A 27996-nucleotide genomic window follows, 5' to 3' on the forward strand; every position below is an offset into this window, starting at 1 on the left:
GAGATGTTGAAGCCCAGAATAAAGACAGATTGGCTGGATTCAGCTTCAAACAAGCAGGTATATATAACATTAATATATGCTTACATCAATCAAAAGGAAGCAGATACCTTAAAAATATAATTGCAAATTAACTTAATTAGTAATAAAGATTAGAATAATGCTTCTTTTAATGTTTAATTATTATGATTGCTAACTATTCTGTATATTTAAACTAGCAATTCTTCTTCTCTATTAATCCAATATATGTCAATAAAATCTACTAGGTGACAGAGTGAATACATTATTACCAATAACTTGAGGCTTTTTACTATGTACCACAAGGGATTCACACTAAAATGGTCAAAATGTTATAGAATTTATTTTCCCATTTTACCTGGATATTGGAAACGTAAAATCAAAATTGATCATCCTGAAGTCAAATTAGGTTATTTCAAATTAGTTTAAAAAAAAAAAGAAACACAAAGGAGCTTAATTATTTCAGCAACAGCATTCAAGCCAGAAAAGGTCAATGTCACTAAAGGGTCCTTCAGCAATTTGGACAGGTAACCTGGACATTCAATTTTCCTAATCTCCGCATGGAAAAGATCACATCAGGACCAACCATGTTGGTCCAAATGGTCTTCAAATGCTATGAGAGCAAGCTGCCCAACGTGTGATGATGAGCAATGCACAGGCTAAGTTCCTATGTGAGCTGGCCTCATCCATCCAGTTTGGTCAGACGATTGTGTGGCCAACTTCAACACAAACCTGATTACTCAGCTCTTATTTTAAGAAACAAACATCCACAAAGCTGTTTACCTTTGTAATGATGAGCTATCATATCTTTAAAGGCTAAAGCCTTAGTTTCATGGGGCTCCTAACTTTTTCCCAGCATGTCTGTGGGAAATGCTGTTTTATTGGTTTGGATATACAGGACTCAATGGCCAGCTAGGATTTCTAGATTAAGTGGCATTACTCATATTCTCATTTACAGCACTTTGAATAATACAAACAAACTTATTCAACACTGGGAATTCAGTGTATTTTTACAATACAGTATATGTCTAGATGGTCCAACATCACTGCCAACCCAATTTTCTATCTTGTCAGTTTAGAGTGTCCGGTTTATAAGACCTTGTGAGTAGGGCCCTATTTGCAGCAAGTCTTTAATTGGCTGATATACTCACAACAGTGGAGAATATGGTAGAGCTGTAAGAAATTATAATCATATACAAGAGAACTCTTTGTCTGTTTTACCCAGTTTGTTTATTAGTTTATTATGTCTGTCCCCAATTATATAGCGCTACGGAATATGTTGGCGCTATATAAATAAATGATGATGATGATGATAACTGCACATGAAGTGTGAAAGGAAGTATCATAACAGGAACTAGTTTCTGATCTCTAAAACATATGTGTCCTTGTGTACAGAGATTGGCAATTACTCCAGTCACAGGAGATGACACAAGTGATGTGCGCACTGGTAACACCCAAACTGCCTGTAATTGCACATGAAATATGACCACAGCCATGAGCATTACAGTAGAGTTATGGAGTCATCCTCATTTCCAATTTTAGGATAACCAATGGATTCAGCAACACCATTAGTGTTCTTGCTTCCAGTGAGTTACATAAACCCAATACCTGTCACTGCAAGCTTTTAAAAGGACTATCATCATAATGAAAATATTCCTCTATAATTGTTACACCTCATATACATTTCCTTTTTAATATAGTATTGAAATTCATGTATCGCTTCTACATATCTTTTGATTGTTCAGAACACAAGAAAATGTCCCTATAACCGATGTCAGTCAAAGCACATCTTTCATAAGTGCTTCAATTTCTTTAACCTTAAAAATAGGTCTTCTACACTACAGCATGTGGCCTTTAATCATTGAGGGTAAATGTAGGCTACTCTTGTACTATAATCTACATGCTGCTTACAGGACATCCTTAAATTGACTATTTATCTAGTTGTCTATCAACACATTACTTAATCTCTCACCAATAATTTTTAATTTATTATCTTTATCTCCTTTTAGCTTTTCACTGGCAGGGTACTTGCTTGTCTGTGAAATGTATAAGTGACCCCTCCCCCCCCCCCACCTCCTCAACGTCAAGGGCTTTCTCTGGACGTCATAGAGGATATTTTCAGGAAGGTCGGAATTTCAACATCCTGCATTGCAAAGAGCTGACATTTACACTAACACTTCATTCACAGGTCTGTCAAGCAATCGTCTGTCCTTAAATCTATTTGACATTTAAGAAATATGATGGTGTGTGTACATATATATATATATATATATATATATATATTATACATACATACATACATAGATCAGCCACATACATAATGTGTAGGCCACCCTCAAGACGCCAAAACAGCTCTGACCTGTCGAGGCAAACACTCCTGAAGGAGTCCTGTGGTATATGGCACCAAGACGTTAGCAGCAGATCCTTTAAGCCCTGTAAGTTGCGAGGTGGGGCCTTGTCTATGCTTCGAAGGGTCAGAGCTGTTTTGGCGGCACGAGGGACCCTACACATTATTAGGCAGGTGGTTTTAATGCTGTGGCTGATCGGTGTATGTACATATACACATTTTGAAGGCTGTGATCCAGCACCCAACTATCCATAGATGTTATCAATCATAGCAGCATACAGTCATGCTTACACTAAATGAGACAAGTTCCATAGTATAAAATGATATAGGTACCCATCTGAATGAGGTCACGTGACATGGTAAATGGGCATCCACAGTTTGATCAAACTGTGCAGTAAGAACCATTTTTATTCTAGAATTTATATATTATAGTTTATATTATTGTACAGTTTAACATATCTGTCTTTAATTATGTATAAACATGTTCTATGTGCCTCTGCATTTTGGATTGTATGTATATATACCAGTTTAGTTAGACATTAACTTCTCCAATTCATGTCACTTCTTTGGAGGCTAAAAGGATATGTTTTTCATAAAATACTTTAAAAAGATAAAAAAACAAAAGTAAATGTAGAGGTTAAACTAGAACGTGACCATATGTCCTTTGTACATGCAGTTTTATTATCCTACTTCGCAGGAGTATGAGTCATCAGATGCTGTCACCTGTCCAGGTGTGTGCATGAGGGGCGGAATACAATGACACACAGGATGTGCACATTCCATGCAATGACACAAAAGTCAGGAATGAATTCCCGAAATTTGGAACTCCCAGAGAAAGGTGCGTCTTTCAGCATGTCTGTCATCTGTTCACTATCTATCATTTTCCTGTGTGTCAGATGTCTACATGGGCATGCTGATCCAAAGCTGTCCCTGCTTGCTGGGTGGTATAGATACATTCCATACAGGAGTTCAAAAGCAGAGACCACCAGCATAAATGGTTAACACTGTGCGTCAAACTCCCCCTTATACGGCAAAGCCTGGTAAGACAGCTATTCGAGTGTGACGTGGAAGGGAGAGTTGTGGGCTGCAAGGGAGGGAGGATAATGAGAGTAAGAGCAGGGAGGGAGCATGAAGGGGAAGGCGGTTGTAGAGGGGGAAGAGAGCTGGGAGGAGAGGACTTCCAAGAAAAAGCAGAACAGCCTGTAAGGAAGCTAGGACAAAGGAGGGAGGGAGGGATAGGGGTAGTGGGAGTTAACCTATTGACTGCCTGTAAAGTCACAATAATGTTTGCATACATAGAATAGTTCTTCACTGAGGTTATTAGGCAGGACATCTGAAATAAATGGACACCCATTAACTGCAGCCCACTGGTAGCAGTGATGAATCACCTCCGGTTTATTTAGAAAGTAATAGGGAAGTCATGGTCATGCTTACAAAGAGTTAACTATACTGAAAGTCAACCGAGGTATAACATCTACATTTCCTATAAGCTTATGTGATATATATGTTCATAGATTTTCTTTAAAAATAAGAAAAATACCAAATGGATGAGCAGACCTGCTACTATTCTTACAGTGATAAAGATATATTACATAAAGCTTCTATAATGCAGCCTTACATATCCATACCACAATGAGTTAATCAGTCAGGTTCGTCATGGCCCGGCTGAGTCACACATGACGTGTTTATAGAGTAGTTGGTGACAGGACCTGATATTACCTTAGAGTGACACTCGGCCAGACCTGGGCGAGTCTCACCTGCACCCAGCTCTATTATTTTCTCCTCCTTTCCAAGAGTAGCAATAAAAATTAGAGCGACAAAAACAAATGTTGCAATAACACAGGTATCCGGTAGATCTAATCATCATTACATATACACAACATCTCTACATTTCAGAATATTTCACGCCGTTAACAAGGGTAGGTTGAAAATTATGGCTGAGGACCAAAGATAGGAGCAAGCACATCCTCAGGGCTAAGATGTCCGACTTACCTATAGTCCTGCCCCAAAGAATGCATCACAAGATGATGCAACAATTAAAAAAAAAGACCACAAAAATAAACTAGTCAACAACCACAAGAATCCATTCAGCATATTAAAATTGAAAGGGTCACTTTTCAGGTATTATCTTAATATACCTCAAACCACCTTTAACTGCTAAGGGCATGTGGGACTCACGCTCTACATGCAGCCTAAATGGCAAAGGAAGTGCCAATCATCATGCAGATAAAGGGTTAAAAACCCACTGATCAGTCTACAATGATCAGTAGGATTTCTCACACCAACATGAGGTTACTTGTGTGCTTAACATCACATCATATATCGTGAGATCACAACTAGCATATACTGCCCTAGACAATAAGCACTACTGTCTTTCAAAGCCTCAATATCCCTATTCCTGGCTAAATACAGCGCTTGGGGGCACCCTTGTTTGGGGGGGGGGGGGGGGGGGGGCGGGCGGTGAGGGGGGTCCCTCTTCCAAAAGAGGCTGTTTAAATAGGCAGTACATTACATTGATAAATAGCAGAAGGATGGGGGGCTCTAAAAGCCTTAATAGCTCACCACTTTGGCAACAAAATAAATGGAACACAACTTAGAGGGGTGCCCCTCTGTCAAACTAGAGTGCTCCCCTTTAGTTTCAAGAATTTTCTTTGAGAGTCATGTTTCAAAGGAAAGAGAAAAAAAAAAAAAAAAAAAGGGGGGGGTGGGGGAGTCCCCTCTTTCAAACTAGAGATCCACTATTTATCTATTGTCTGGTGAGCAACCGTGAACAAAAAACCTAAAACACACAATATTCCAAAACGAGTGGGGCAGCACTATTATAACCGAAAGTTCTAAACCCACTTTGTAAAATATGTAGTAGCACCTACCTTTCAGAGAGGGAAGTCGTCTGTTTATGTAAATTAAAGTGGGAGGTGCATATTTGTACTACTGGATCCCCACTTTCCCCTATGTCAGCCCATACAAATGGGATACCATTATTATTGTCATGCCTGCAGCTGGTCAGAAAGGTTAAAATAAAAAAATATTCACTTGTTTGCTCCACTATAATTATGCAAGTAATGAAAAATGTACAATATCTGCTATTACACCACCTTCTGGAAATTATTGTGCATTACAGACTTGGGATAAAAAGATATCTGACCCTTAATTTGATACAGTGGGTTGCCTACTTTTGTAAATTTGGAGGCCCCCCCGCTATTTCCCTCCGCAAATTATACAATGCACATGTCTCACTTTAGAGAAAAACCTTCCCCCCCCACCCTCCAAATAAAAACAAAAAACAGGTAGTTGTATATTTGTATTCCTGGCTCCCTCTAAGCCAAGTAAATTGATGTACCATTGAATCTGGTGACCTGAAGTTATTCGGAAAGGTATGATCACTCCTTCTTTCAACTTTTTGCTCAACATTTTTTAGATCACAAGTGAAAAATGTGTTATTTTCCACGATTGCATCACTTTATGGAAACTACTATATGCAATCTCATCTTGAGTTATAAAGGAATTTTCTAAAAAATGCAAGGTCTTATGAAAAAATAGATGTATTATTTGTGTAGGTACTGAATAGTAAAAATACTATTGAAGTTTGAATGTAATTAGTACAAAAGTAACAAAATAGGCTCAGCTAAGAGGTGAAAACAAAATGCTTTAGCATAGAAAGAAGTTAAAGGTTTAAAGATCTGTAACATGCTCACCACTGGATTCAAGCGATCATTTGAGTATCTAGCAGAGAGCACTTCTATCAATATATATAACTGATGATCTAACATTTTCAAACCAGCAGGTTTGAGTTTACAGCAGTTTTTGCTAGTTTCCTTACCTTGTTTGTAGTGTGCATGCCCTCTTGAAATGGAGAACATTCAGAGTTGGACGTACATCTATTTGTGGAGAATATATGCATTTCCATACCACAAATGCATTTAAAAAGGTTCCTTATTTAAATTTGAGCGTCAGTCTCGCGGCTCCTTACCCCAGCAAGGCAGAATAGGGACGGAAGGTGTAAGGTAAGCAAGAGTGTGTTTTTAATTAAGTTTAGCACACCTCCTGGAGATGTAACCTAATGAGATTTGGACGCATTCCCAGATATGCTTCTTAGGAGATGCATTTTTTTGGGGGTACCAAAGGCCTTGTGTATGTAGTGACAACACCACCTGCAGCACTATTTAACCATTTCTGATCTTACCTTATTCCTTGGCATTGCAGCTATATTATGTCAAATTGTGACTTAATTTTTTTTTTTACTAGTCATTCCTATATGAAAGTGCAACTTTCACATTTTTAACACTGTCATAGCAAAGAGATGTGGCCTCATTTGCCTTACGTAGAAATATGCTCTTTTTGAGTTGGACATTGTCACGAACGCTCAGCCTGTCTCAGATACAGCAATCTGAACAGCTGGCTGTGACTGGTGTTACCTCATTTAATTAACAATGAACACACCTTTTCTGCAACCACAACGGATTTATTATGGTGTCCTTACGTTCACCAGAACCACTAATTAATGTTTCACACTTAAATCACATAGATATGTAGCATGAGCCTGCCTGGGCTTCGCAAGTTCACAAAGAATCACGGGGAGTATATTAGATAAAATATAGTTAATTTGAAAAATGTTTCCAAGACTTATTTACAAAAAGGTAATAAACAGACATACAATAGGTTGCACAAATGAGTTTCAGAAAATAAAACAGGAAATAAAACCAAACCAAAAGAAGAATGGCACATTTCAGTCGTGGTAGACCTTCTTTAAAGAAATGGACACTACTATTGATACAAGGGATTTTTTTTTATTTTTTTTTAAACCCTTTTTTGCTGGCTCTTCACCCCCCCCTTAGGAATTTCATTTTTCACCTAAGTTAGATCGATGCCCAAAATGACACAGTGCTTTTAAAGTAAATTATGGATGTCCGAGACCTGGGATTTTCACATGACCCGAGTGCTCGCCTCTGCTGTTCGGCCTGGCTAACTCCTCTGCATACACAAACTACTCAGATGTTATCTGTCGGCCTGGCTACTTTCACAAGACCATTGACACTTGCCTAGGTCAGACACAGATCAGTTAACAAAATACACTTTGAAAGGTTACATAAAATATTCAGAATGTTACATATAAATTCAACAGAAAATATCAGTCATTAGATATACTACATAATCGCCACAACATCTCTCATACGTGCAATTTAAAATACAAACATACAACCGCAACTTTTGCGACCAAATTTTTATGTGTATGTTTGGGGGACAGAATGCGTCAAACTCTAAACCAGGCCCTTTATGTGTGTACACACAATCAGCAGACACTTTATTAGGTATACTTTTCAAGTACTGGGTAGGATACCTGAATTCTTTGTAGCATAGATTCAAAGTGTTGGAAACAGTACATTCTGGTCCATGTTGACATGATAGCAACACACTGTTGCTTCAGATTTGTCGGCTGCATATTCATACTGCAAATTTCCCTTTCCATCACATCCAAAAGGTGCTCTGCTGGATTGATATCTAGTGAATTTGGCAGCTATTGGAGTACACTAAACTCACAAGGGAAGATTCAATTAGCCAAAAGTGGCACTGATGTGTCTCCGGAACAGTACGCGGAGACACTTCATCTGAGGTTTTTCTCAAGTCTCCACTTATTTTCCTTCACATCCCAGAGATGAGTGAAGAACATGAGTGGAGACTCTAATGTATTGGTCAGCAATGTGTACAGCTGGACATTGAGCCAATGTCCATCAGCACCTCAAGGCCAATTGAAGTACCCCCATAGTCATGGAACCAGCTTGAGAGGACATGGGTTTTATGACCTGGCAGCTTACCCTGCTGGAAGTAGCTCATATAAGATGGGTAGATTGTGGCCATAAATGGATGCACATGGTTAGCAACATCTCAGGTAGGTGGTATATAAACAATGCTCAATGTGTGCCAAGAAAACACTCCCCACATCATTACACCAGTAGCCTGTACCATAGACTGTAAATTTGCAAGCAAGGTCCTCTTACCTCTCTGTTTGTATTGTTTTATTACTTTGCTTGTTCCCAATTGTAAAGCAGTATGGAATTTCCTGGCGCTATCTAAATGTTGATAACTGGCACAATGTAGGATGGATCCAAGAATTCATGTTATTTGTGCCAAATTCTGACCCTTCCATATCACTGCTGAAATAGAGACTCGTCATGCAAAGTGACGTTTTTCCAATCTTAAACTCCATTTTTGGCGAGCCTGTGCCCACTGTAGCCTATTTCCTGTCCTTCACCAACAAGAGTGGAACCCAGTGTGATCTTTTGCCGCTGTAGCCCATCCAAAAACAGACATTCAGGAGCATTGCCTCAGATTTTGAAAAAGTTAATCTTATAACCTGACAGCGCTCCATAATGGTCCATGATTTTGAAGAGTTTAGAAAGGGATATATTGGGTTGTTGGAGTTAATAGGACATCAGCAAATAATGATATTTCAGTTGTCGAAGGCCTCCTCAGTGTTAATGGAGAAGATTATAGCTGGAGTTTTTCTGAATCAGGTCAATGGCCCTCCTTGTTTTATTACTGGCCTGTCGGCTCAGGGTGAAGCCCATCTGGTCATAGTGATTCAGGAATGGTAGGACAATGTTCTGTCTGCTTGCCAGGATCTTGGCGTACAGTTGGAGATCACTGAGCAACAAAGGTATTGGGCGGTAGCTGGCACAGGATTGGGGTCTTTGCCCTCTTTATGAATCACCGAAATTCTGGCTTCTGGTGCTTCACTCAACCAGGGGGTACCAAGAACTGCCACTCATTGGATGTTTGTTTTGTACACCATTCTCTGTAAACACTAGAGACTGTTGTGAGTGAAAATCCCAGGAGATCAGCAGTTTCTTAGATACTCAAACCCAATTGGCACCAACAATCATTCCATGGTCAAAGCCATTTCAATCACATTTCTTCCCCATTCTGGTGTCTGTTGTGAACAAGATGTCTGCATGCTTTTATGCATGGAATTTCTGCCACATAATTGACTGATTAGGTCTATGCATTAACAAGCAGGTGTATCTAATAAAATGGCCACCGAGTATATTTTACAGTCTGGTATATCAGATTGATATACATCTGCTAGATTTGATTGTTATATCTGATATTTGTTCTGTTCTTAATTTCACCAATAGTATTGTGGTCATACATTTTATAGTGCTGCAGTTTACTCTAAACATTGAACTTCACATTTGTTTTTTTATTTGCTTTCGATAATTAGAGGGATCCATCTATAGCTTGCATACATATTTATATTTTCTCAAAGCAGGTTTTGTTTTTTAAAAAAACACAACCGATTTTCTAGGCTCACATAAATCACACAAAGACCGGCAAGGAAGATTATTTTTTTTTATTGGGGGGAGGTGGAGCTGGAAACAATGATGTAGACGAGGTAGAAGTCCTGCAAGAGAACATAAAATGACTTAGAAATAAGTGTAATTAAAATCACTCTCAAGCTTCTATGAATCCAATGATAGATGTAATGATAAATGAGACATTACAACGTTACCGCCACCTGGTGGCGCAATCCTATATGAAAGGTCAACACCTAGCTCAGTCTACTTACAAAGTGTAGTCTCATTTGATACAATGATTTGTAATTTTACATCTGTTTACATACCTGTTATAAACACATCTCAAACACAAAGATTTAAAGCCAAAGTGTACATAGCCTTAAGCAAAACACTGATGAGGTATAAGATCAATGGCTTATTAAACAAGACTGTGCTTTAAAAGGAGAAGAAAAAAAGCACAACACAACCATAAAATTACATACTATTCAATCTACTGTACAGTGCTATACAGGTGCTCAAGTTTTACTATTTAATCATTTTTAATTGTAAAACATCTACATATTTCAGAGCATACAGGGGGTTGGGGAAGAAACACATTTAAAGCAATGAAGAAGGATAATAGAAAATGCAAAAGCCTTGCTAGAGTATAATGTGTAAAAGTAAATTACATTTGTGTTTGCTACATGTGCTGAAATGCTTATGCTGTACTCTAAATACAACCTCACTTTTAACATAAATGTACAGAAACGGATATATGCAGAAGACAGCAGATGAAAGAATGTGCATCTGAACTAGTAGTATGACGGAGGAAGTACATGCACAGAATGAATGAATATCTGTGTGCGCACAGACTGGAGAGGAGAGTGGGGATGAGAGAATGAGGAAGTATTATACATAGCATACAGACAGATCTATGTACTCAACCATACAACAAGAAATGTGCAAGAAGCCGTTGGCTTTATAATATACATACTGCTGGACTACACGTAATATGGAAGCACATTTGTTTTAGTTAATGTGCAGTAGTGCTAAACAGAAAAATATGCAGATTATACCAGGAGTATGTGATAAGTGAATGCTCAAAAGACCAGCTGTACAAAGGGGGAAGCGAGATACATACCTGCCGTTATTCCAGGGCTTTAACAATGGCTTCACAGGCCTCCACATTAATTTGAGCCTCTGCCTTTGCCACCTCATCTCCTGCGCTTTGCAGAGCTGCCTGTGCCTTTTCCAGGTTTGACTTTGCAACCTATTGGAGAAGAACTTGTATTGTAGATCAAAGTGGTATTCCATTATCATTCTCTCTCATTCAGACAATGATAATAAATATAAATATGAATATAAATTGGAACCAGGATAATAATGACCTCTGTTTTTTTCATTAATAACTATGGTCTAAGCAACCCTCTACAATTTTTGCCAGCAGGATTAGCTGTAAACACACTATGGCAGTTTTCCTCATTCTAAGTTTTCAGTTCCCTGTTCTCTACAGAAGCAACTGCAAACTTTCCATTAACCACGTAATGACAGGCTGATTTTCTATTTGTTATATGAATTAGATCTCATTAAACTTTATACAATTGAAAGTTTCAAATCTGAAACATTTTGAGCAGTAAACTGGCAACATGCATCATTCCTGAAATGTGCAGTGTTTCATAAATCTATATAATTCTTTACCACCCCCTTTCAGGTATTTCTCCAGCAAGAGAGCACACCAACACTTTGCGCAGCTCCTTTAGTTAAATCCAGCATATCCCTGTGCATGACAACATGAGTCAGCATTTACACATATAGCACCATAGTATATGGGTGTGGAAGAGTTAAACTACCAATTTGCCTCCTAATTGCTGCATATGTGAGCCACACAAACTGATCATCATCAGATCATCACGTCAGTTAAATATGCCTGCAATCTAACAATGTGCACCAGCACTGGCTGACCACATTAAAATGACTAAAGCAGCACGTTGGCTTAGCGGTTATCACTTCTGCTTCACAGCACTGGGGTCATTAGTTTGATTCCTGACCATATGGCCTTATCTGTGTGGAGTATGTGTGTTCTCCCCGTGTTTGTGTGGGTTTCCTCCGGGTGCTCTGGTTTCCTTCCACACTCCAAAAACATGCGAGTAGGTTAATTGGCTGCTATTACATTGACCTTAGTCGTGTGTGTGTGTGTGTGTGTGTGTGTGTGTGTGTGTGTGTGTTAGGGGATTTAGACTGTAAGCACCTATGGGGCAGGGACTGATTGATGCGAGTGAGTTCTCTGTACAGCGCACTGGAGAATTAGTGGTGCTTTACAAATCGATGATGATGATTGACTCCATAATCGTCTAGCTAGACTGCTAAATAAGAGAATGTCCATGACCAATGAAACAAACATGAGTTACCAAAATGTACAAAGAGGCAGCTTAAGATAACGGCTTATGGGTTTGGTTACCAACACAGTATTTGTAAAATGGCAAGAGCTTGGGAGTTCATTTACAAAGAGTTGGTTGTTTATTTACCAAAAATATAAGAGTGCATGTGCCTTCCTGGGAACAATGAGGAGTATGTTTGGGTTTGGAGTAACACATGACAAAAAGAAAGGAAATATTTTCCAAAAACAAATATATTTGCAAGAAAGAAAGCAGAGGCTATCTGCAAGCAGGGCTGCAGTATAGCAACAGGGTTGTGTGTGTTTTGTTTACTACTAAGGAGAAGGAGATATAGCAGAGATATATAAAAGGGCAGGATGCTAAGAACTTGTAGAGAAGGGTAGTTTTGGAAATAGAGTGGGCTGTTTAGCAGAAAATAATTTGGACACTAGCCAGGGGGCGTAAAACTACGAATAAGGCAACTAGAAGAGGGCAGTGGTTGTTTTCTCCCCAGAGTAAATGTGTTGTCTGAGTAGGTCCGTTCTGGTTGTAGAAAGCAAAATACATATCACTGGGATCAAAGACAACATTACATCTCTCTCTTCAATCTGTCCATTTAGACAAATGTAAATAAAAACCAGACTAGTCTTCTAAACAAATTAAAAACAAAAAAAAATAAAATCATATTTTTCATAGCTAGTTAAATTGTTTCAACCTGGAGCAATTTGTGCTCTGCACCCTACTTGATATTTCCATTTGCCTGTATAGTGGTCTCCTTAATCTGTGTTTACACACTTCTCATTATAGTGTATATGTGGACACAGTATCCAACATGGCTACAGGTGGTTAGAAGACTTGTTATACCACTTTTATGTGACCACTTTCATCATTTCATATAACGTAAGCTTTGTCACCACATTGCTACTGTACTAAATCTACAATTTTGAAAAAAATACTCTTGTAAAGAAGCTGACTTTGGGATAGTGGAGAATACTGGCTAAACACATAAGCCACTAAATGTGCCTGTCCTTCATCCAACCAGCTACCCATTGTATTCCCTACTTCTCACCAACACTGTACCTCTCAGCTTTCACCATTCCACTGAGAGCAGCTATGAACTTACACTTGGATCCAGCATGTCCAGGGTCGCTGCTTCCTCAGCCAACAGCTGCACAGAAGAGTCTGCATTCACTGTCACTGAACCGCTGCTTACTAGAGAGAAGGAAAGTGTTTTGCTATGATTACACTATTCTACTATAGGTTTTATGGTCCATTTAAAAAAAATAAGCAATCTTATTTATTGGTAATACAAACTACATTAACAGTCAGTTCCCCATAACACTATTAAGAGAAAAAGTTTAAACAGATTTAAAAATCCAAAACATCTCATGAAGCATCTGCCCAATGTGATGTAACTGGATCTGTCACATAGTTGATTCTAATTAGGTTACATCCACCAAGATGGTTTCTCATTGCTAATGTGTGTAAGCATGGCAACATGTATACCTCCGACTTGAAGACTATGGTTGCAAGCCTTTAAAGGGGGCGTTTATTAACAATACCTCTTCATTATTTGCTGAAAAAACAAAGTATTGTTAAAGAGTTTCATGGTGATCAACAAAATACGGTAATCTTCCTTTGAATGTACTGCTGTGCAACACACAACAAGTAGGTATAAAACGGCCTGTAAGAAGAATAGTGTCTCCTAATACAACCGATTAAACACTTGTTGGATTCTACTAGCAAAGGAAGGTTTAACCATTGTTGGATTTACTTATTCTTATAGCCTTAATGCTACTATTACTTCAAACCCACAAAAGACAATCTGAAAAAGGGTTATGAAAAGTAAATGAAAGCAGATCTGGACACCAAAGATGAAAGAGGTCCACTATATTTATAGTGGGTGGCCTGTTCTTAGTCTATGACGGATTAGACATAGGTCTGCACAGAACAAGGGATATTTGTGGACAGGTTGAGACTGACCATGTCTAAAAGCCTCATCTGATCCACATGTAGAGCACATTGATTGAGTGTACACAAGTTCTAAAAGAGGGATTACAATGTAAACACTCCACCATATTAATAGAATGGTAGGGATTCCTATTTCTTAAACAATGTGGATGAGCAGGAGATTTACATTTGGCTGGATTGATTTCACTCTAGATTGGTAAAGAATACTCAAACCAATATAATGTTTACATACAGCCTGACAGGTCTGTCTTCAACTTTCAATCCCCCTATACAAATTTTGTATCCTTGATTGATAACCATGCACACACATTCTATATTTTATGTTCTTCATGGTTTCCAGTCCAGTATTGTATATTTATTAATAACTACCTCACCAGTAACGATTATGTTATTTTTCACTGCTCTATCTTTAGTATCTCAGTGCATGCACCGGCAATTTAATGCATTGCGAGTCCAGCTGTTCATAGAGAGTTAAATAAGTATATGCATGGTGGATGCACAATGCCACCTATGCATACGCAATGCACTATGTCCCATTTTTAGTTTGCCATTAAAAAGGGCGAGGGGGACAGTTTATTTTATGCTCAAGATGAAGTTCTACACTATTTGGAGGAAACATGAAGTGTATTTTTTCTGTACATTGGATTGTAGGACTTTGCGTCTGGAAGGAAATTAAGAACTTGGACTAAGTTACCATAAGTGTACCAGATATGCCCATTATGTTTTTATATTGATGTATGTGCATTTTTACTACTTATTAAAGGATATTTTACACAAGCGGTTTTCTCTGCTATCTCTGTTCCTGTACTCCAGTGAGAGGGATCAACATTGGACAACTGCAGATCCAGTCACCCAACAGGTATGCTTTCACATTACTCTCTGTATGCAGTCACTGACCTTTAAATCCAAGCAGGTCGACATAATACACTATTAAGGTGCCATGTACTTATTATTTAATTACAGATTAGGCAACTGCTACCAAGAGGTGCCTTCAAGAGAAGGCCGTCACCTTAATATTGAGCAGAAGTGTGCCATTTTTAACATTCACTATTTGTTTCTTCTACACCATCTTCTCACTGGCGCTTTTTGCCTCAACATTTGCCGATAAATGTTTACATAGGTTAAAGTTCCAGTTTCAGCCCCACACATAATTGTGATTATGGGTATACTCACCAAAGAACTTGGTTGCTGTTCCATCATCACTCAACACCGTGACAAGGCCAGGCCTAAGAACTTGTAGTGTTGGTACATGATTTGAGAGGATTCCAAACATTCCTGTTGTTGTGGGAACATCCACTTGCTTCACACTAGCACCATTATAAAACACCTGTTTAAAAACAAAACTGGTTACAACTAATGGCACAGCCATGTATAGTTATTCTTTGTTTTGTAGCCAATCTACAGATTGCATTCACACTTACTGACCACTACAGCATTGTAGACAATATGAAATCAGTGTAGATCATACTTACAACAAGAACATGCATACAAACAGTTTTCATAAAAGAAGTTTAACTTATGGAACCCATTAACTTCTGCACATAGTGGATGTGTAATGTTTTAGTTCAGATCAAAAGATGTCAGGAGGGAATTATGAGACAAATGGTCACTTATGCATACGTATGCAGCATACATGGGCAGTTTAAATTAAACTTTTACCAATTGCATTTGACAGGTGAATGGAAGTGAAATGATTATATAGAGCTCACTGAAGCACCATTAATAGAAGACAAGCTGCGTTGTTCTTCATATAGATCAACCTTAAATCATCCATTTCCCAACATTAACCTGTCAAAACTGAACAGATGAAAGATGGATATAAAGATGCCCAATACACATATACCTCTAGTAACCACGGCATAAAAACTTAACTTCTTATAACAAGTATGCCATGCATTCACATCTAAATATTTCTTTAGCCAAATACAAAGAAAAACAAAATCTACCTTTAAAGAGCAACCACACCTAACACATAAGTTGCCTTACACAAACCTATCTGTAAAATGTTAATAGCTTATGTACAATTTCCGATAATTTGGCCGTAATGGAGATATGTTACATTGTATAAATCTTTTGCCATGTAGTAATTGTTGTTCTACGTTGACAATCATTTCAGGCTGAGGTGGAGACTTGCTATGTCAGTGGTTCGAGTACCTTAGATCAGAGAAGAACATTGACATAAAGCAGGTGGCCACTGGTGCAGAATCCAAGCAATGCTCAGTGACTGACTAGCATAATCTCCTGTTTGGGCTACTACAGTATCCAACAAAGGTAAAAAGTGCACACAGGATTGCTGCGCTTCCCAAATTGACAGTGCTCTTTGGAAACACAGCAATATACTAGTATGGAGAAGAGTGTTAGGTGGAAGATCTCTTAAGAATTCTAAAAGTTTAATTTAAGGAAACCCTCAATGCAGTTCTGAAAATACGGTGTAAACTTAAATAGAAGTGTACTTTGCAATTTTACAGTCCGTTTTCCCCCTTTACCAAACCCATTCTTTTGAATATTTCCTGACTCACTATCTATATACATAAACATTATATAGACACACAAATACATAGAATACTGACAATGCATGCATGGAATTTATAGTCTATGAATAGAACTGTGACGGAGTTTGTCGATTCTGTAGTGTGGTGGGAGTAGGACTGGGAACACTCAGAGGCCAAATCCTGATGACGAAACAGAAAATTGTGCAGCTCAGTGCAGAAAGAGGTGAATATTTTGTGGAACAGTTGGAAAAATGTTGCCTATATCCATTCAGCAGCTTTGATGGCATCATACTGTGTACTCTAACAAGTGTAGTGGGAATATTATTATATAACTGTTTGATGCACTGCTGTTCTTTTCTTATTTACATGTACTTTTTATTTCATGTCTTGTATCGTGTTTGCAAAGTTTTTTCTTTTGTGCTACATTGCAATCATTGTAGTTACCACTTTGGTTCCTCATTTTCTGGCACAATGCCAATTCTTATTATTTATATATGTTATTCAGATTTTAATTGTATACAAATGTTCTGGCATTAGACAAGGTCTTTTTAAAGTTACAACAAAACCCAATACAAAAGATGCCCTATAGTCGAAGCAAATAAATCACTGTAAATTTCCTTTCCACTAAGGCAGCCATTACGAATAGGTTAGCTTCTTGCTCAGTTAACAGACAGGAAAAGGAAACACCTCACCAGGTATATAACCTAGCTCCTCCCCCTCATGTGTAACTTCCCAAGCTGTTCCCGATACATAACATACAACAAGGACAGTATACATCAGGGCTGTCATTGAGTCCTTTCGAGGAAAGGAAATTAAATAATTTGCTTATTTCCTCCTCAAAGTCCCTTACAGCCAATATGAATGGGATGTACCGAAGCAATGCCAGGATGGCAAATAAGGTGAACTGACCCCAGTATAATGCAAATAAAAGATATTTATTCACCATCCTTAAATGGTATCACATCCAGGAGATAATGCCTATAAAAAGTATGCAGTGGTGACCATCGTGCTACTCTACAAATATCACTTGTTAAGGCATAAGCTTTTTGAGCCCAGGATGAAGCGACTGCTGATTGAATGAGCTCCGACAATTTCCAGCACCTCATGCTCTTTCCCCTTATATGCCTGTATTATAACTTTTCTGATCCATCTTGCAATAGTATCTTTTGAGGAGCAAATACTTTCCAAGCTCCCGTAGGAAGGATAAATAGCTGGTCAGTCTTCTAAAATTCTTTAGTTCTGGAGAGATAAGTAGAAATTTCTCTCACAAAGTCAAGAGTATGTAAGAGTTCTTCTTTACTTGATAGTTGTGAACAAAAGGAGGTTGAATCTTCTCACTGATATAGAAGGTTGTCCCTACTTTGGTAGGAATTCAGCATTTGTCCAAATTCAAGAAAGGCTGTTTGCACCATAGGACATGTAAGCTTTCTAAACCTTCTAGCAGAAGTGGTTGCCACTAGAAATATTACTTTAAGAGTGAGCCACTGAAGTGAGACTTCCTGCAAAAGGTCTAATTCTCTTTACTGCTGGATATAATTTTAATACAAGGTCATTTGATGCAAGTCTCGTTTCCAAAACAAGAATCAAAGTTTATATCTCTACCTTGAAGGTATTGAATGCAAGACCTTTCTCTAGTCCTTCCTGAAGGAAGTCAAGTACCTGAGGCAGACCAGAACTGCCCAACTATATTCTTCTTAGTTCAGAAGATAAACTTTTCCAGCTTATGTAATAAGTCATGGATGAATTCTTCTTGCTAGCTTGTAAAAGCACTTCAATTAGCTTACTGGAAATTCCATTCTGTTTGAGCAGTGCCTGCTCAACCTCCATCCCATCAAAGCAAGCGTGCCTGGATTTGGGTGATAAACTGCACCCTGACATAGAATGTCTGGTCGAAGGGGCAGCAAAGAAGGGTGCTTTAAGAGCATTTGCCATGCTATCAAGAACCATGGTCTGCAAGCCCAAAAACGGAGAACCGCTATTACTTCCACTTTCTCTCTTCTGATTTTCTTCAGTACTTAGTGAATGAGGGAAAAAGGAGGGACTACATAGCTCAGATTAAAGACCCAAAGTATTTTTAGGGAATCTGTACATTCTGCTTTGGTGTCCTTGTGACAAAAAAAGAACCATTTTAGCTTGGTATTTTGATATGTTGCTATCAGATCTATTTGTGAGTAGCCAAACTTCTCTGTAAGCATGCGGAACACATCTTTGTGCAATGTCCATTCTCCATGTATCTGACAACAACTCAGGTAATACACCATCACATTGTTTTTCATTGCTAAATGGAGTGCAGAGAGGGGGACTTCAGGTTGTTCTCTGTCCATGCCATCATTGTTGGCAGTTCAGTCATCGCTGCTTAAGGTACACCTCCTTGTATGTTTATAAAGGCCACCACTGTCCAGTTGTCGCAGATATTTTTTCAAATGATTGTGCCACAGAAGGCACTGGAAGTGTAACATTGCATTCCAGACAGCTCTTAGCTCTAGGCTGTTCACATGGACATTCTTTATGTCTGGTTGCAATGAACCTTGAACCACGCGAGTGAACGTGTGCACCCCAGCCTGTGGAGCTGGAATTTGTAGTCATTATCTCCCATTCTAGGTCTTTGAAAACTGAGCAATCGGGCAATGACTCTCAAAGTGATTTTCTTTCTTCTTTGGTGACTGACGTCCTGATCTAAATCTTCCTGACTGGGACTCAAATTTGTTAATTTTAATTGGAAATCACGCATGTGCCACGTTGCTCAAGGTATAATTCCTATCATGGAAGAAAACATTTTTACTGACTCCAGGCTAGGTACTGGAGAAGAAATAATTACTAACCAATGTCTCTAAAAGAACAATACCCACCTTTGAGTTGGTGCTTTTTAGCTTCTTTGGAGCAAACTCCTCGTCCATAATGTATAATACTTGTGCATAAAATGGACAAATTACTTTAGGGAGCAGCCGGCTATGCAGCTCCACGCTGCTGTTCATATGCCAAATAACTCGCAAGTACGCGGCAGATTGGCACCTATTAATGAAGCATCCGCTTGTTCTCTCTTTAAAGAGAAATCCATCATGCCCCTGCTTTTCCTGCATCAGAGCAAGCGCGCTGCGGCCTGGAGAGTCATCCCCATCTCGACCAGCATTCCAACATTGGCGCAACACAGAGTTCTTCGTGATCCATCCCAGGTAAAAACCAAGATAAGTATCTTTATAATAGACAGGAAAAAGATATGTGGGAAGGAGGAGCTAGGTTATATACCTGGTGAGGCATTTCCTTTTCCTATCTCTGTCAGCTGAGAAATGGTTTAAGACAGGTAGTCCAAGGAGGTAAAAAAACATTGCTAAACATACTTTCTTTTTAAGAAAACCCAAACTGAAAATATCAAATGAAATTATCACCACGGAGAAGATTATTTATGTGGGTACATCAGAATTCCTCTCTTTAAAGCACAAGATTGATGATCCTTTATGTGCTCAGTAGTTTTTTTTGTTTTTTGTTGGGGGGGTGAGCAGGGCTGGGGGGGTTATAGCAAAGCCCCTCTCAAACATGTGTGTGCTGTGACCAACACATACTGTATATGTAAATGCTTTTTAACTGCAACTCATACTATTTACAGTGCTCTCCTATTGAGATTTATAGGTTTTCAACTGTGTGATGCACTGAAATGGAGCATGTGTAAAAGAAAAAAGAAAAAGAAAAACTGCAACGCATATTAAAAGCACGTGAAAATGTAAATATGTATGCTCCTATTTGTCATTCCAATGTTACTAAAATACATTTAAAAGTCCTGTATATTAATATACAGGGTGATTCAAAAGTCGCAGTACACCCTTTTATTTCAAAAACTCTACAGGAATTGGGCCGATTGGCTGATTTCAAGATGGCGCCCATGTTTGGTACATACCGTAAAAAATAGACCACGTCACCCATACCTTACTAGAGTATTCAGGTTTCCCAATTCCTGTAAAGTTTTTGAAATAAAAGGGTGTACTGCGACTTTTGAATCACCCTGTATATTCCTAAATACTATCCCAATGTTTGCACCAACTATAGGCCTACAACTTTGCTCAATGTATACCAAGTTATTCACAAAATTTCTAGCAAACGATTTGTATTTGTTACTGCAACACTAGTGCATCCTTACAAAATAGGTTTCATACCTACCCATCAAGTTTCTTAGAACCTTAGGAGAATAGTTTATCCATACCACAAACAAACTTGTAGCACCTGCACTGGTGTTGACCTTAGATGTGGAAAAGGTCTTCGAAAGGCCTGATCATTCCTGCAATCACCATTATCTAATCATAATGCTAATCACTAAGCCACCATGCCTGCAACAAACTTTCTCCAACATAACTATTAAGGAGACTGTTTGACGGAAAATATATTGGCACTATATCATAAGCCTTCAGCTTCTGGTTATGCCAACAGCTATGCTTCTCCTATATAACGGCACCAGACAGGAATGCCTCACCAGTATTTCAGGGATAAGAGAACAGATGAAATATATCTGTAGGCAGATGATATTGTACTCATCATTGATTGACCTCACATGTAAATCCATAATCTTTCAAGGAGTTCCAGACATACAATGAGCTATTAAACTAAGATTAACGTGGATAAAACCAGAAATACTAGCCTTTAATCTCCTATCAGGTACTCATTACTTAAGAACAACTCTGCATTCTGCTGCCAACCCCACAATTTTAAATATGTGGGTACCTATACTCAATTGCATATGGAAACTTTCCAGCCCCTAATTGAGTTAGTAAAGAAGGCCTTACATAAGTTGGACAAACTATTTTTTATAATGGAATGGATGAATCACTGCACAAAAAATGGACATGCTGCTAAATCTTTTATTATCCATTTCAGATCCCTCCACACGTCCTTAGTAATTTACAATAGAAGATATCAAAATGAATCTGGTCAGGCTGGAAACCCAGGATGCACATGCAATTGAAGGGAAGGTGGTCTAGGCATCCCTGACAAACTAAAATACTATGCAGCTGTAAACTGTAAACAATGCAGCCTCTGGCACACAGCCACCTTGACTACAAGCAGAATTAGTTGGGCTACTCTCCACATGCACGCTTCTTTGACACAAAGCCAATGATAGACCAATGACTGCTAAAATTTGCCATCTATATGGGATTGTTGCACGCACGCTTATAGCTTGAACTCCAATCCCGCCTGGATGACCCCTTTTTGGATAATCCTGCTTTCCTTCCTGCTCTTACTCCAAAAACTTGTCACCAGCTGGACCAAAAATAAATAATTAAATTCTTCCTCTACAATACTTCCAAAATACAGCCACATTTTATTCTGCCTAACCCATTTCTACCACACTTTCAACATTGACACTTTTACGCTAATGTACGCACATGTCAAGCCGCATTACAAGCCTCTACACTAGAATCTCTTTGCCTGCACAAATCTATATTAAGAGTTCTAATATTTACAATCTACTGTTTGCTGATTGCTCACAATCATGGATATTAAATGGGAAGAGGACATAGCGAAGACGCTTGACCATGAGTAGAGGGCACGCATTTGTTTGCTGTGTTTTCTCTAATACAATATATCTAAACTTCACAAACTTAAGAAATTTACCATCTTAAGTCAATCACGTAGATCCAACTCCTCATACTGCCTATTACAACACCACTTTCCAGGAATGCCCAAACACAAATTAAAGCTTCTAGGGTACATATTAAATTCATCCAAATGCTAAACAGCCAGCTGGAAATACACAGATCCACCTTCTTTCACATCTATTAACTGGATATAGCAAAGCCATCATCTAGAACATATAGGATATAAGATGCTTACAACTCAGCATACGTAAATAAGCGATTTTTACAGGAGCAGCATTTAGGAACGTAAATTATGCCCCCAACTCAGCACCATGATTGTATTCTTGCAACGTTACATGTGGTGGTGTTAGATATTGGTATCCATTTGCAGACACTCTTAGAGAAGTTGTTCTTATGGAGCTTTCATAATATAAATAGGTTTTATTTCAACATACTGAATATATATTACATATATCCAGTGCTGCGGATAAGCTGTTGGGTTATCTTGGAGTTTCTGATTTTCAAGGGGAGCTGGCAATTCCCTTTATTGTGTGTGTAAATTTATATATATATATATATATATATATATATATACACACACACACACACACCGTATATACTCGAGTATAAGTCGACTGGGAAAACTTATTGACTCGAGTATAAGCCTAGGGTGGGAAATGCAGCAGCTACTGGTAAACAGGAGACATATGTAAGTGATGGAGGGGAACTAATATCTTACAGTTTCTGGTGGATCCAGCAGGACATTGCAGATAGGTTGGGAAAATAGGAGTCTAATATCTCCCTGAATATGTTACCTAAACTAACATTTTAGTTCCTGTTTTTAGCAACCATTGCTATCAGCGCCTGAAATATGAGCAAATTGATGCTGTAGTGATTAAAACCCTGGTTGTGGCGGGCTACTAAAAGTTGCTGCACCTTACCAGAATCATGGAGTTTTCCTCCCTCGGGGTCTTCTCCACTGCGCTGTTGGGATCGCTAGATTTTTATAATGAGTGTCCACAATTAAGGGTCCAATGTGCAAATAGGCTGCAAGTCAAAGCCCCAGTTCCATGTCTCCTCATTGCGCCAGTTAATGCCAATTACATTTGATGCTATTGTTGCTGAGACCTCCTCCGCAGTGGAACGCATGTGCGTTCCACAGACAGGAAGTTCGGCATTTGGAACGCAAGTTTGCGTTCCAAATGCCGAACTTCCTGTCAGTGGAACACACATACGTTCCACTGTGGAAGTTAAAAGCTGAGGGACGGGAGACAGGAGTTCACTCGTGTATAAGCCGAGGAGGGCTTTTTTCAGCACAAAAAATGTGCTGAAAAACTCGGCTTATACACGAGTATATACGGTATATATATATATATATATATATATATATATATATATATATATATATATATATATATATATATAGCACTATATAAATGTTGATGATGATGGAGATGCTTCTATGCCTCCAGGACAAGAAAACTTGTCAAAATAGCCAAGTGGATGGCACAAGATATAGATAAATCTTGAAAAGAAAACCTACCATTTGTCTGAAAGGAATTTAGGAGATGGTGGGATTCAGCCGGTTCTCACCAGTTCGCCAGAACAGATACCTAATTTTAGGCTCGGTTTGGCGAACCGGTGACTACAGGCTGAGTCCACCTTCTTCAGGGTCCGCGTCGACACTCCTCCTCTTTGCTCCATCCGCACTGTCGTGTGTGACGTCATCACACCCAACTTTCAGTGAGGAGCGGTGCAGAGAAAAAAAGAAGCCGATAGAAAAGGTAAGTAAAGGAACGGAAGCAAGGGGCAGCACAGGCAGAATGATGAAGAGGGGTAGCATAATTTGAAATGGGGCACTACTGTGTGGCATAAAATGACTCATTACTATTATTATCTTGATATCAGCAACATAAAATATTATTTGAGTCTTAAATGTATTATTTGAATATTAATATGCATTACATGCATATCAATTTAAGTATTAAATGCATGAAATATTAAACTACCTTTCGGTATATCTTTTTGTATACTTAAAACGGTCATTAGGGCAGAGAAAGGGTTGTTTATTTATTTGAATCTCACCGCTGAATATATTCTTGCAGGACAATGATACAGCAAAAGCCACATTTGAGTGACTTAGATGTAAACAACCCAATTTCCTACAGCAACTAAGTCAAAGTTAGTTCAGATGTTAATCCCATTAAGAACCTGTACAATGATTTGAAAATTGACATTCAGCAGCAATTACCTATCCATCCTGATGGAGCTCGAGCAAAAGTGCTTACAAAAATGGAGAAAAATGCAGGGTCCAGACATATGAATGTAGTAGAAACATACCCAAATAACATCCTCATGTGTCATTGGAGCTAAAGGTAGCTCTACCAAATACACTACAGAATCAAAATGGATATAGGAAAATAAAATGTGAAAAATGCCAATTAGAGAAACTTTTTTTTTTTTTTTTTTTTAATTTAGCCACTCCATATAATACTTGCAAATATGACACTTGTATGGGAAAAATATTATTTCAACTTTGGTTGCCAAGAAGGACACTGCAGACTTTAATAATAAGCACTTCTGGTATTGGGATGCTACAATGAATTATGTGGGTTATCACAAAGTAATCTTAGATACAAAATTGGAAGGGTTGGGTGGCAACTTCCCTTTTAAAAAGAAACTGCCCTGTAATTTGTGGCATAAGCAGCATTCCTATGACAAAGTTGAGGGTATGTTTTCATACGTTGCATGTGAAAAATCTGGTATACAACAAAAAAAAATATCATGGTAAATTTTGGTGACATTTTTGCAAACACCCATGTGAATGCTGTAAAGAAATCCTATTAGGATGAATGGCCTCATTTCCTTCTCCATGTACATTTCAAAACCTTAGGGTCTATTTATCAACAGGTCCTGTTTTCATACTGAATTTTTTTACTGCACTAAAAATTCTTTACCGCTGAAATTTCTCCAACAAAATTATTGCCATGTCAGATGCGTGATCGTCAGCTGCCCCAGCGATACTGGTACAGAAAGGTAAGGGTTAACTTACCGCCATCAAACACTAAAAACAGCACTGGATTTCAAAGTTGCCCGTAAAGAAAAAGTGAATGAGTTCATGAATATATTGGTAGACACACCATTCATATTGCCTCTGAGGAAATCGTGCTTTACGATAAAACGCGTCAGTAAGGTGTTATTGAATTATAAAAGCTAGGATTGTTTATACTCTCAACCTGTCCACTGAAGTCTGTACCTCTGCTGTGAAAAGATTACAAATTGGATAACAGATTTGGAGAGCACAGGATCTATGATTTACAGCACTGAGTGAATGAGCTACAAAGCGCCTCAGACATCTATCCGGACGTTTTTAATGGTGAACTTGCATATGTATTGGAGTGATCACTCAGTATAAGCTGTGGCTAATCATATAGTGCCGGGCGGGATCCTGACATTTTATTCACTAGTTATACACGTGTGGAACCAAGTGTGTTAATTAGAACTTCTCTCCCACAAACTTTAACATTTCAATTAGCCCTTATTTGTTATAAGACTGTTGCTTCAAACTCTCCACTTACCATTGCTAAAACACCTGCCCTTTGTATTATACGGAGGTTATATTGAATGATCAGGTGTCCAACTATTATTGCACATTACTGAGGGCTAAGGAGCTGGAATTGAGACATCTCCGTGATATTCAAGATCACATTTATATCGGGACTTTGATCTATGGAATGTTATACTCTAAACACACATATATATTTATTTTTAAGATGGTCCATGTTTAAAAAGCGACAGTCAATTTATTGAACTGCAGCTTTTTTGAGATTTTGCCTTTTGAACAAAAGTGATATTAGCTCCGACATCATTGGAGTGTTTTCGCTCCTAATCTATTGATTTGCATATTTATATACATATGTGTACATTATTAGAGGCACCTATTGGATTCAGTTTACAAAGCTATTGGACAGAATTATTTAGGTGTCAGGTGATCAGTCGTTTTGTGTTATTTGTGGTATGTTTTAATAAAGTATATACTTTTAATATATTCATGAACTCATTCACTATTTTTTTTTATTACAGGCACCTTTGTATCCAGTGCTGTTTTTAGTGTTGATTGCTCACTTTTTCAGAAGAGTTCACAGACTCTTCTATAGCTGCAGGTGCATTCTTGTCTTGGTATAGTTAGTTCGTTTAAGATCTTCCAGATTCATCTGCCAGCGTCAGGGTTTCTTTTAACTTACTGGGACAGTTTCTGGCAATAGTGAAACTGAAATACCAGATTTGCCCCAAAAAATTGTTTTAAAATAAAAAAACATTTAAAGGCCTAAACACAAAAAATGCTTTATTCAAATAGCAAGCCTGAAATTGTGATAAACAGAAGAGGTATGGTAGCAGCACCGCTACTTGCTAAACAGGCTTCCCCATGCAAAAGCACAGGAAAGCCTATGAGGCCTATTTATCAATTAGATTTTTACATAGAAAAATCCTGAAAAATTGCAGTTTTTTGGAGACAGCAACATTTTTAAATATAGTTAAAATTTATTAATAGTGCATGGCTTTGACTTTCTTCAAACTAAAAAGCAGTCCCCATAAATGTCTAGGGGGAATGCTATTTAGTGCAATTTAACAAGTTCTGAAAATCAAAGATCTTCGGAACTTGTGGCCGATGGCTAATGCCAGCTGAAGCTGGTGTTAGCCATTAAAGCCTATGGGGAGAGCATTGTGGTAGAGGAATCTTCGGATCCCTCATCGCATATACCTGCTCTCCTTTACAGTCACTATTGCAAATGTGGCTACTTTGCGATAGTGACCATAGAGGACATAAGAGACAGGTCTTCACAGGAACAGCAGTTTTTAGTGACTGCTGTTGCAAAAGAAGAATTTTAATAAGTAGTCACAATATTTAAATTTTTAATCTTTGCGATAAGGAACTAAATTGATTGCGTTTAAAATGCAGTTCATAATAAATATGCCCCTATAAAACAAGTATCAATACAGTAGTGTCATCACTTGCAATAACCCTTTGTGCTATAGGTTCAAACTGAAAATAAATTATCCCCTATGAGTACAGCATGAAATAAAACAAAACGAATAACCATGTGTGATATGCAAGGGTATCTCAATAAAGGTCAGACCAAGAACTTATTGTGATCCAGTAATAACCTTTAGAAACTACATAAGCCTCATATCCTTTCCTGAAAAACACCACAAATGAACACATTAAAGTATGTTTGCTTTAAATGTAACTGGTAGATTAGTGTAGCTCCTGCAATGTACATTTTAGACTTCTCTCAAAACATTGTTCACATCAGTATATTAAAAGAGATTATTAGTGCCATGGAATCCAAGGACAATACAAATTAGACGAGTTGGAATAAGTAACGCTTCTCAAGCCATTACATAAAAACGATACAATGTGTATGTAGTCATGAAAATGGGCAATAAGCAGGTGAAATGAGGTGTGAAAATCAAAATGTGACCATGTATAAAGGTCGTTTGCCCTATGCTGTCTATCCACTTATAGAGAAACAATATTGGTTTTAGCAAATTTCTACAATGAAAGTGACAAGAGACAACGTACGTATATACTTTGAAAAGTAGTATAACCATCATACATTAGAATGAAGTCAACATAAAACATGATTACTAAATATGCACTTACTCTATAAAGACATACATAAAACACAAGTGCAGACCACACACAATATACACTATATACTATATACTATACGACCTGGCTAGGAGAGGCAAATGTAAAACTCATGCCCGGTGACCCAGCGGGCGCTGCCTCGGCATAGCTTCGTACGTGCCCCAATACCGACCGGCGGAGACTCAAAAACACTCGGGCAGACAGCATGGTGAAGCCGGGCAAACTGTGACCGAAACCAAGGACACCGGATCAGAAGCTAGGCCTGTGTGCAAGGCATCATGGGAATTGTAGTCTGCAGCCTGGCGTAA

The 27996-nt window shown here is 38.3% G+C and overlaps 1 protein-coding gene and 2 long non-coding RNA genes across 3 annotated transcripts; 2 read left to right on the forward strand and 1 right to left on the reverse strand.

Annotated features, from left to right (window-relative positions):
- LOC142150635 (uncharacterized) lies at nt 1-16706 on the forward strand. The gene is made up of 4 exons (XR_012691097.1): nt 1-57; nt 3060-3200; nt 14743-14838; nt 16612-16706. It is a non-coding gene; the product is annotated as an uncharacterized LOC142150635 (long non-coding RNA).
- On the reverse strand, nt 9696-27961 carry ATP5F1D (ATP synthase F1 subunit delta). The gene is made up of 5 exons (XM_075205824.1): nt 27773-27961; nt 15153-15306; nt 13132-13220; nt 10775-10903; nt 9696-9761 (listed from the first exon to the last, which is right to left on the reverse strand). Exons 1-4 carry the CDS (start codon nt 27893-27895, stop codon nt 10781-10783), a joined length of 489 nt encoding a protein of 162 aa, XP_075061925.1. The 5' UTR covers nt 27896-27961; the 3' UTR covers nt 9696-9761; nt 10775-10780.
- Nucleotides 19984-21756, forward strand: LOC142150643 (uncharacterized). Its single transcript, XR_012691098.1, has 2 exons — nt 19984-20189; nt 21335-21756. It is a non-coding gene; the product is annotated as an uncharacterized LOC142150643 (long non-coding RNA).
- Nucleotides 27962-27996: the final 35 nt, after the last annotated feature.

This window comes from Mixophyes fleayi, chromosome 1, assembly GCF_038048845.1.
Source record: "Mixophyes fleayi isolate aMixFle1 chromosome 1, aMixFle1.hap1, whole genome shotgun sequence".
Lineage (NCBI taxonomy): Eukaryota > Metazoa > Chordata > Amphibia > Anura > Limnodynastidae > Mixophyes > Mixophyes fleayi.